The sequence below is a fragment of the Habropoda laboriosa genome, unplaced genomic scaffold (assembly GCF_001263275.1).
Source record: "Habropoda laboriosa isolate 0110345459 unplaced genomic scaffold, ASM126327v1 scaffold205, whole genome shotgun sequence".
In the NCBI taxonomy this organism is placed as follows: Eukaryota; Metazoa; Arthropoda; class Insecta; order Hymenoptera; family Apidae; genus Habropoda; species Habropoda laboriosa.
Genome location: NW_017100322.1, coordinates 285,543 through 296,764, shown reverse-complemented (window position 1 = coordinate 296,764; position 11,222 = coordinate 285,543). Strand labels below are relative to the sequence as shown.

The window sequence follows — 11,222 nt, the reverse complement described above, 5'->3', positions numbered from 1 at the left end:
CTCCACGTAAAAAAAAAAAATGTAGGGTCGATTCGACAAGTGTCAGTAAAATGTAGGGTCGGTTCGACAAGTGTCAGTAAAATGTAGGGTCGGTTCGACAAGTGTCAGTAAAATGTAGGGTCGATAGCAGCAGAAAAGCTGCTAAACAATTAGAATTAAATGTAACGATAGAAATTATTGCACTTTCGTAGAACGAGAGTGAAAAATTGAAAGAATCAAAAGGAAAAACGCGAATTCGTATCTTTTCGATTCTAGAATATCACAAAATTTGAATAAAATACGCGACGAGAATTTGGGAGAAGCATAAGTTAAACGCGTAAAAATATTCAATAATAAACGAACTAGGGATGAAGCTGTTATTTCAATACGCGATGCACTGACTCTAGTATTTACTAAAATTCAAAAATTCTCGTATAAATTCCGAAAATAGATTATTAATTACGGTAAACTACTGAGACGGTTTAATTAAGGGTGGGCATGGTGCTTGCTTTAGTTTGAAATGATTTATAAACACATAATTAACAGAGGAAAAACCGTGAAACGGCAAAACGTCTACATTCTAATTGTTATAACATGTAAACAGAACTTTAAATTTAGTGTAAACAGAAAAAATATATAATACAATTTATTTCACGGTATTGCAACAAATAAACGTTGAATAAATATTTAATTCGTATAAAAACAATTATTTAACGTAATAATTTTACCTTCACCATGGCTATTTTTAATCTACGACCACAGGTCAACCTGATATCTAATCCTTACGAACTTTAAATTCAGTCTAAACTGAGAAAATATATAATACAATTTATTTCACGGTATTGCAACAAATAAACGTTGAATAAATATTTAATTCGTATAAAAACAATTATTTAACGTAATAATTTTACCTTCACTATGGCTATTTTTAATCTACGACCACAGGTCAACCTGATTTCTAATCCTTACGAACTTTAAATTCAGTCTAAACTGAGAAAATATATAATACAATTTATTTCATGGTATTGCAACAAACAAACGTTGAATAGATTCTTAATTCGTATAGAAACATTTATTTAAAATAATAATTTCACCTTCACTATGGCTATTTTAAATTTACGACCAAGGGTCAACCTGATTTTTAATCCTCCGAACTTGATTTCACAACGAGAAAGTAATAAGATCGTTGAAACGTACTTATTTGTCAAAGAAACTTGCAAAAATGTATAAATAATAATATGTAATGTTTTAACAAATTTTTGGAAGTATAAATTAATAATAAAATTGTGAAAATTAATAAATTATACGTTATTATAACATTAATAGAATTATGACTAAACCGAAGTTCGAAGTCGAGTATTTAAAGTCTGATATTACGTGCCTAGCGAGTGCCGGTAATTGTTAAAATTTGTTTAATAATTAGTAATAGAAATTCTAATTGATTCTAATGTATACAAGTGTTACAAGAAGGCTGAGTGTGTACAGGGTGGACATAGGCTAGCTAGTAGCCCCCGACCACTCTATTCACATCTCAGAACCTTCAGGTCAAAATACGCCGCGAAGTGTCTAGGGCCCAGTATAAAGGGTAAATGATTTCGCGGGACATCGGCGGGTCCTTATATACCCTCGGTACCCTCTCCCCAAAGTCATTAGCAAAATCGTCGGTTAGGTCAGGCGGGAAATTTTCGCGGGAGATTTTCGCGGGAGATTTCCGATATCGTAACACGGTATAATTTATCAATTTTCACAATTTTATTAAAAATTTATACTTCCGACAATTTGTTATAACATTGCATATAACAATTTATACGTTTTTACAATATTCTTCAATGGAAACATAGGTTTTAGCGTTCTCGTTACTTACTCGTGGTTAAATTAATTTCGTAGGGATTAAAAATCAGGTTGACCTGTGGTCGTAGATTAAAAATAACCATAGTACAGCTAAATTTATCGTGTTAAATAATTCTTCTTACACGAATGAAAAATGTATTCAACGTTTGCTTGTTATAGTATCGTGAAATGAATTATATTACACATTTTCTCTATTCACACTGAATTTAAAGATTATAACGATTAAAAATCAAGTTGGCCTGTGGTCATTTATCAAGAATAATCATAATAAAGCTGAAATTATTGTGTTAAATAACTTTTTTAATACGAATTAGGAATTTATTCAACGTTTGCTTGTTACTACTTGTTACTGTATACTGTCTCGCAACGTAAATTTAAGTAAATTAGATTGAACTGCACAGAAAATGCACAAAACTGCACAAATTATTCATTTCACGATATTATAACAAACAAACGTTGAATAAACTTTCGATTTGTAAGAAAATGTAATTAACGTAATAATTCTACCTTCACTCTGGCTATTTCTTCAGTGCACGACCGCAGGTCAACCTGATTTTAATCGTTACGAACACAGTCCCACCACGAGAAAGTAATAATAACGTTAAAACGTAATTATTCGCCGAAAAAAATTGCAAAAATGTATAAATGATAATATGTTGTGTTGTAAGAAATTGTGAGAAGTATGAATTTACAATAAAACTTGTGAAAATTAATAAATTATAGGCTGTTAGAAAGTTAGAATAGAATAATGGAAATCTCCCGCGAAAAATAATCAATTCCCGCGAAAAATGGTCGATCTCCCGCGAAATATGGTCGATCTCCCGCGTAAAGTAGTCGATTTCCCGCGTAAAAGGAGGTTTCGCGCCCAATTTTGCTAATCGGGGGCTACTAGCTAGTCTATGTCCACCCTGTACACACTCAGCCTTCTTGTAACACTTGTATACATTAGAATCAATTAGAATTTCTATTACTAATTATTAAACAAATTTTAACAATTACCGGCACTCGCTAGGCACGTAATATCAGACTTTAAATACTCGACTTCGAACTTCGGTTTAGTCATAATTCTATTAATGTTATAATAACGTATAATTTATTAATTTTCACAATTTTATTATTAATTTATACTTCCAAAAATTTGTTAAAACATTACATATTATTATTTATACATTTTTGCAAGTTTCTTTGACAAATAAGTACGTTTCAACGATCTTATTACTTTCTCGTTGTGAAATCAAGTTCGGAGGATTAAAAATCAGGTTGACCCTTGGTCGTAAATTTAAAATAGCCATAGTGAAGGTGAAATTATTATTTTAAATAAATGTTTCTATACGAATTAAGAATCTATTCAACGTTTGTTTGTTGCAATACCGTGAAATAAATTGTATTATATATTTTCTCAGTTTAGACTGAATTTAAAGTTCGTAAGGATTAGAAATCAGGTTGACCTGTGGTCGTAGATTAAAAATAGCCATAGTGAAGGTAAAATTATTACGTTAAATAATTGTTTTTATACGAATTAAATATTGATTCAACGTTTATTTGTTGCAATACCGTGAAATAAATTGTATTATATATTTTTTCTGTTTACACTAAATTTAAAGTTCTGTTTACATGTTATAACAATTAGAATGTAGACGTTTTGCCGTTTCACGGTTTTTCCTCTGTTAATTATGTGTTTATAAATCATTTCAAACTAAAGCAGCACCATGCCCACCCTTAATTAAACCGTCTCAGTAGTTTACCGTAATTAATAATCTATTTTCGGAATTTATACGAGAATTTTTGAATTTTAGTAAATACTAGAGTCAGTGTCCACCCTGTACACACTCAGCCTTCTTGTAACACTTGTATACATTAGAATCAATTAGAATTTCAATACAATAGACTGAATAATAATTCATTTTAACTAATACCTATTAGAAATTTTCCTTTTAAAACAAATATAAATCATTTTACCAATTACTGGTACTTGCTAGACATTTAATATCAGACTTTAAATATTCTCCTTTCGGTTCTTTTAAATACAATCAAATAATTTCTTCAATTATCGATACTGACTTGGAATACTCCGTTTCGAATAAAATATTTCGAAATTATTTTGAAGGTTTAGGGAAATAAACATTTGAATTTTAGTCATCGTTGTTCTTCAGACTTGTCGAATAGGATATTGAAATGACTTTGAGTGGTTGCTTTTTCGTTAGGGCATAACAATCAATATGTACTTTTCTTCCAGCAATTGAAATTAATTTTAAATTTTTCATATATTTTCTCTGATATTGAATTTTGTTTACTAATAATTTACCGTTAGTTGATTTATTATTGTATATTGTGAGCTGATTTGGAACAAGTGCACTACACTCGTGCATTTATACTACATTTATGCCCAGTCCTAAATTAAACCGTCTCAGTAGTTTACCGTAATTAATAATCTATTTTCGGAATTTATACGAGAATTTTTGAATTTTAGTAAATACTAGAGTCAGTGCATCGCGTATTGAAATAATAGCTTCATCCCTAGTTCGTTTATTATTGAATATTTTTACGCGTTTAACTTATGCTTCTCCCCAATTCTCGTCGCGTATTTTATTCAAATTTTCTTATATTCTAGAATCGAAAAAGATACGAATTCGCGTTTTTTCTTTTGATTCTTTCAATTTTTCAATTGCATTACGCATTATTGCAATAATTTCTATCGTTACATTTAATTCTAATTGTTTAGCAGCTTTTCTGCTGCTATCGACCCTACATTTTACTGACACTTGTGGAATTGACCCTACATTTTTTTTTTTTTACGTGGAGGTAGGCCGCCTCTATGTGATAAACAATTGGCAACCAAACGGTGGCTCGCTAAAGCGATATATTATGAAATTAAATTAATCACTCAATAAGTTTTAACGTTAGATTGTTTCCTCGATATGGCCATGGTGGTCATCAGTGACTGGAGTGCCTCGAATGTTTAGAATAATTAAAATAAAATAAATGTTGTCAACTAAAAATTTTGAACGTCATAGCTAGCTAGACATTATTTTCAATTGAAAAAAAAAAATTATAAAGCATTATACTGTAATCCTATGCTTAAAATGTATTTTCTTGTGGCCGCCTGACAGCAACCTGTAAATCTGATGTGACAGTGAACGTGTTAATAAGTAAATGTTGTTCAAATTATATCGTGTTTGATATCATTTTCATCAGAAAAATCTCAGTAATATGTTAAAAAAAATTCCAGATGAAAAAAAGTAAAATTAAAGAAATTGTATTTTTCTATTATGATTTGTCGAGCCGTGAAATATCGTAAAGGTAACCAACTGGTGTAGCGTTACACGCTTGACTGACTGCGTGCGAGATAACATGGGCGCAGCAATGACGCAACCTAGGCGTAGGACCATCTATACTGTCACTTGTAGAATCCAAACTTACTGACTCTTGTAGAGAATTTACTGTATTCGTTATTCATGTGGGACTCGGTTCAGGTTGGGGAAAGTGTGAGCACGTGTGAGAGAAGGTGTAAGCGTTGGATTGCGATAGTTGAGAGTTTCTGTGGATGAGCCTTAGTGACTGAAGAAAGCGATAAAAGTCCCGAAAAGGGTTAACAGGATATTTAAGAAAATAGGCCATAGGATAGGAATTAAGTACAATAGTATTTAGATTGTACTTATTAAGTACAATAGTATTTATTACAATAGTATTTGCCCGCGGGCAGCCCCTATCAACTTTAACGAGACTTTTAAAAAAAGTACCGAGTAATACCTCTGTGATTTTTTGTATATTAATTTTTAACATATAAATCTTTATTTATATTAATGTCAAATTTAACTGCTCAAATTTGCTCAAAATAAAGAAAATTGCCAAATCGTTAGTGACGCGTTCAGTATTCTAGCATCCTATACTACTATTGTACGCGTTATTCAATTTTTTTATTATTTATATTGTTATTTAACTATCTAATGAAAATTGCAAAACAAAAATAAACGAGAAATTTTGAATGTATACAAAGTTATGATATTTGTCTCTCAAACCCTTATATACGAAACGATCGCTACGATTTTGCCGGTATTTCCGCGAAACTGATGAACAGATTTTTCAAACAGAAGTTAATCAGTATTTAGTTGACAATAAATCGTGTTAATGAAAATTTACAAAAAAGTTTTTATTCGATAAAAAATAAAGATCACTACAATTTTTTTAAATGAAACCATATATTCTTTTAGGTGCCAATCAATGCATATTTGAATTCTCTTCGAAAAAGTATTAGAAAACTTAGGTCGAAAATTAATTAATTTAGAAGTTATGATTTTTGTCCCGAACGCCCATATACTCGAAACACTCCGTCTCACCGAGATTCAAAGGGAATCTCCTGATTCTTACTCATGCGCTTAGGTGATCGAGCGTCACATGGTGACGTAGTTATTGGCGGAAAAGGCCGAACAGGCTTCGCACACGGGCAAAGCTACCGCTAGACTTGCGTGAGAGCACGAGGACGGTATAGTGGGAGACGGCGGTAGGTCATTGGTATAGAGTAATAACGACAGATTCGACAAACTTTAAAGCAATAGCGTACCCACACGCGATGTTGGTGTAACGGTTGTAGACCTTGGAATCTATGGAATATTTCTGCTTGGAAAAAAGCGGAATAACCCTCTTACCCCTGTACCGTATCGCATTTCTTTTCAGCTCTGTATAGAAGAGAGCACTTACAAATTTTAGTTCATTATCTCATGAACATCCTGTAGATAACAAATGTTTCTGAAAGTAACATAAAATAGATTGAAAGTATGGATTGGTATATAATTTTATTATTTATATCAATTTTGAAGAACGGAATTTGTTTTGAAAATAACAAGCCAAATGTTGGTGAGTAAATAAATTTATTAATTGAAATACGTTTTTAAATTTGGATTAGTAATACAAAATAATTTCATTATTTAAAACGTAGAGAAAAAATAGCAAAGCAGATAAATGTTTAATTTAAGAAATTAACGTAATTTAAATAAAAGTAAAGTCCTTTTATCATTTATTAAAATACTACCGATTAATTCTTCCTTAATTTATAAATTTAATTTGTTAGCGATTGTGGGAGGTGGTATTGGTGGCGCATCGAGTTCACATTTTCTTACAGAATTATTTAAAAATAATCTTAACATCGATTTGTACGAGGCAAACACAATCGGTGGACGCTTAGCCACAGTACAAATTAATAATAATGAATTTGAAGCTGGGGGTTCAATTATACACTCCGAAAATAAATATATGCAAGAATTTGTTAAACTGCTTGGTACTTTATTTTATGTATTTTATGTAAAAATAATCTCACCTTTTGTGAAATATTTAAATTTATAGATTAATTTTTATTGATTTAGGCTTAAAACATAAATTATCTCATGATAAAAGAAATGGCATTTGGAATGGTGACAAAGTTGTATATGAAGAAAGTGAATGGAAAATATTGTCTTTAGCCAAATTTATTTATAGATATGGTATTGAACCATTTAAACTTAAAAGGTATCCCATATATTTCTTCTGTAACATTATATAAAAAGATCAATTGCATTCATTTCATGTTACAATAATTGTTGCTTTTATTAATATCAAACAGATATATAACTTCTATAAGAAAGAACTTTGAAAAAATATATGGCTTACAAGATGCTGGAAAATCTTTTACAAATATCACTAATTTTTTATATGCCATAAATGCTGAATACCCAAAATCATTACAAATATCTATTAAAGATCAGCTTTTAAATCTAGGATATTCAGAAAAGTTAATTGATGAACTTGTTCAAACATCATTAGTAGTAAACTATGGACAAAATACAAATATTCATAGTTTTGTTGGTTTTATATCTTTATCAGCTGCAGATGGTAACTTGTGGTCTGTTAAAGGAGGAAATAAAAAGGTTATCTTATTAATTTTGTAAACAATATATTTTTATGCTATAGTTAATAGTATGCTAATATTTTAGGTACCTCAGCATCTGATATATAGAAACAAACATGTAAATGTTGTGTCTTCGCGTGTAGTTAAAATTGTTAACATAGAAACAAACAATACACAAAATTTATATGAAGTACATTATTGTAACCAAGGTATAATATATCAATGATATAATATCATTCAATCATAATGTTTTTATTATGACTGAATAATAATTTTTGTTTCAGATAGTACAATTGTAATGAAATCGACATATAACATTGTAATCGTAGCAGTTCCACTTACAAGTGACCAGGAATTTCTTATAACTTTTGAAGGATTTCCAAACAATGATTTTTATAATATGGAAAAATATCATGAAACTGTAGCTACATTTGTTCAAGCAGATTTAAAGCCACATTATTTTGGTTTGGAAGAAGAATTATCTTCTATTCTAAGTTGTAATCCTAATAAAACAATAGTTAATTCTGTAGGAAGATTAGATTCTGTAGAAGATGTAATAGAAGATAAAGTTTGGAAGATATTCAGCAATAAACCTTTAAAACCAACAATTATAAAGGATATGTTTTCAAATGTATGATGAGTTTGTAATATTTACATAAATTATTAGATATGTTACATGCAAGACAAAAGTACTTTAACATTTTTTAGGTCCAAGAAATAAAACAGATTATTTGGAAAGCATATCCTGAATATTCAACAAGAATTCAAGAGGCAAAATTTAAACTGCATAATGCTCTCTATCATGTCAATGCCATTGAATGGATAGCTAGTGCAATGGAAATGAGTTCAATAAGTGGAAGAAATGTTGCATTATTAGCATATAAAGATTTTTTAAATGCTGTTTGTTTAAATATTGTTGTATTATTTTTTATTAAAAATTTAAGTGTTATGTATCAAATAAATGCTTATAATTACGATTTGATTTATATTTTCTTAAATAATATTTTTTTAATTAGGTTATATAATTGTATACACTTATTTAATATATATTTATTCTGCCTTTTTAACACTTTATTTTATACTAACATATATTATAAAATTAAAATAGATGAATATTTTTGTTTTAACTATGTTATATTGAAAATGTTAAGCCCACATCTCTAAATAATTGTAGTAAACATACAAATTGAGTCCGATTAAAGCTACTTACTTTTTTACAGTGATGTGACAACTACAAAATTACTATCATTACTCAAATGGTAAACAGTACATCAATATCAGTATGAAAAGATTCTAAACCTTTTTACGCTACATGATATACAAAAATTAAAATTCGTATTGAGAATTTAGAAGTCTCTGAGGAGCTACTTAACCTTTAAAGGAAACATACGAATGTCAACATCATACTACCCAGACGTACTGAAGGTGTGATCTCACCGACAAGTTAGCTTTTGTCAAGTTACTTCTATTCAAAAGAGAAAAATATGATAACAGTTCTTTTCAAAAAGAAAGTGTAATGGAAAATCACTCTGTTCGTATAAATTATACGCTAATACCTCGCGATACAGAACAACCATTAATACATGATAATCAAAGTAAACCATGTGAAGAAAATAGTAAAAAGCGTGAGGAAACAGTTTTGACAAATGAAGCAATGGATGGTTTATTTTGTCCCAGAGCTATGTTATTTTTAATATTATGGTATTTCATCAGTGGATGCACTCTATTCTTGAATAAATATATATTATCCTACATGGAAGGCAATCCCACAATTTTAGGTAAACAAATTTTTAATTAACATTCAAATTAATATAAAAGTTATTATTAAAGGAATTTTTAATATTTTTCATTTTCATACATATTTATGTAATTTTGCTTTTTAATTATGAAGTTTAATACTGTAATTTTAAAATGTTTTAAAATTTCTATTTTTAATATCAAATATTAATTAATTTTCACAGGTGCTTGTCAAATGTTGATGACCACAGTTTGTGGATTTATACAAATGTATTTTCCATGTGGAATGTACAAAGCACGTCCCAGATTAATGAAACCGGCAGGTTTTTATAAACATATGATATTGGTAGGATGTACAAGATTTACAACAGTAGTACTAGGACTAGTATCACTCAATTATGTAGCAGTGAGTTTCACAGAAACCATTAAAAGTAGTGCACCACTTTTTACCGTCCTTATTAGCAGATATTTATTAGGTAAGAACTAATACATTACATAATTTATAACTATATTTGTTTTATATTAAGAAACTTTTTTAGATGTAAAATATTGAATTAAATTATTACTTTTAAAAACAAATTTATATACCAAAAAAAATTAACAATTGTAATGTTGTTTACAGGAGAACATACAGGGTTATATGTAAATCTATCTTTAATTCCTGTAATGGGTGGATTAGCTTTGTGTTCAGTAAATGAAATCAGTTTTGATTTCAGAGGATTTATTGCTGCTATGGCTACCAATTTAACAGAATGTTTACAGAATGTTTATTCAAAAATGTTAATCAGTGGTGATAATTTTAAATATACGTATGTATTATATAAATTAATATGATATGTTTTGTATTGAATGCAGATTTTTTCAGTACAGAAAAATCACTTTAATGTTTTATATCTAATTAATGGACATTTATTTACACTTCAAGCTATACTAGTTTTAATTAAATTTATTATACTAATTGTTATGTGAAATTACAGACCTGCAGAACTACAATTTTATACAAGTTTAGCATCAATTGTGGTACAAATACCAGTGTCAATTCTGTTGGTGGATTTACCAACTCTTGAGCATTCTCTAAGTTTTAAATTATTCACAGCCATTCTTCTTAATGGAGTATTCTTCCATTTTCAAAGTATTACTGCATATGTACTTATGGATTACATCAGTCCTGTGACACATAGGTGTGTTTTTTTGGTTTTAATGTAAAGTAATCATATTAACAGACTACTTTAATTTTAGACTCAAATATTAAAAATATTTTGTTACAGTGTTGTTAACACAGCAAAAAGAGCTTCTTTAATTTGGTTCTCTGTGTTATTATTTAACAATCCAGTAACTGGTTTATCAGCTATGGGAACATCTTTAGTAATAATAGGAGTATTATTGTATAATCGAGCACGACAATATGATAAAATAAACAAAGCAAAATTACGATACAATTCTAAAGTTAATTTACAGTAATATTATTTTAAAGTTATTAAGGTTTTATATTTACAACAAATAGGCGTTTACATTAAATATATTATGTAATGAAAGATTGAAACAAATTTAGTATTAATTTTTATAATACGATATTTTATTCGTGATGATGATAAAGTATTTACAATCTGAATTAAAGTATGAAAATGATAATATATTTTGCATTTTAGATGCATTTTACAATAAAATAGCTTTAATTAATCGTATTTGAGGGTACAAATTTACATAGTCATAAAGATTGTGTTACATGTTAAATATAATATACAAATAAAATGTATTTAAAATCTTATTTTAT

At 28.9% G+C, this 11,222-nt stretch overlaps 2 protein-coding genes across 2 annotated transcripts; both read left to right on the top strand.

Annotated features, from left to right (window-relative positions):
- The first annotated feature begins 6,491 nt into the window (after positions 1-6,491).
- LOC108574354 (prenylcysteine oxidase 1-like) lies at positions 6,492-8,736 on the top strand. The gene is made up of 8 exons (XM_017936933.1): positions 6,492-6,684; positions 6,899-7,105; positions 7,191-7,332; positions 7,427-7,730; positions 7,797-7,920; positions 7,996-8,342; positions 8,420-8,611; positions 8,728-8,736. Exons 1-8 carry the CDS (start codon positions 6,606-6,608, stop codon positions 8,734-8,736), a joined length of 1,404 nt encoding a protein of 467 aa, XP_017792422.1. The 5' UTR covers positions 6,492-6,605.
- A 459-nt stretch (positions 8,737-9,195) lies between these two features.
- On the top strand, positions 9,196-10,909 carry LOC108574388 (solute carrier family 35 member E2-like). Its single transcript, XM_017936969.1, has 5 exons — positions 9,196-9,489; positions 9,673-9,924; positions 10,071-10,257; positions 10,426-10,629; positions 10,717-10,909. The coding sequence occupies exons 1-5, from the start codon at positions 9,228-9,230 to the stop codon at positions 10,907-10,909; spliced, it is 1,098 nt and encodes a 365-aa protein (XP_017792458.1). The 5' UTR covers positions 9,196-9,227.
- Positions 10,910-11,222: the final 313 nt, after the last annotated feature.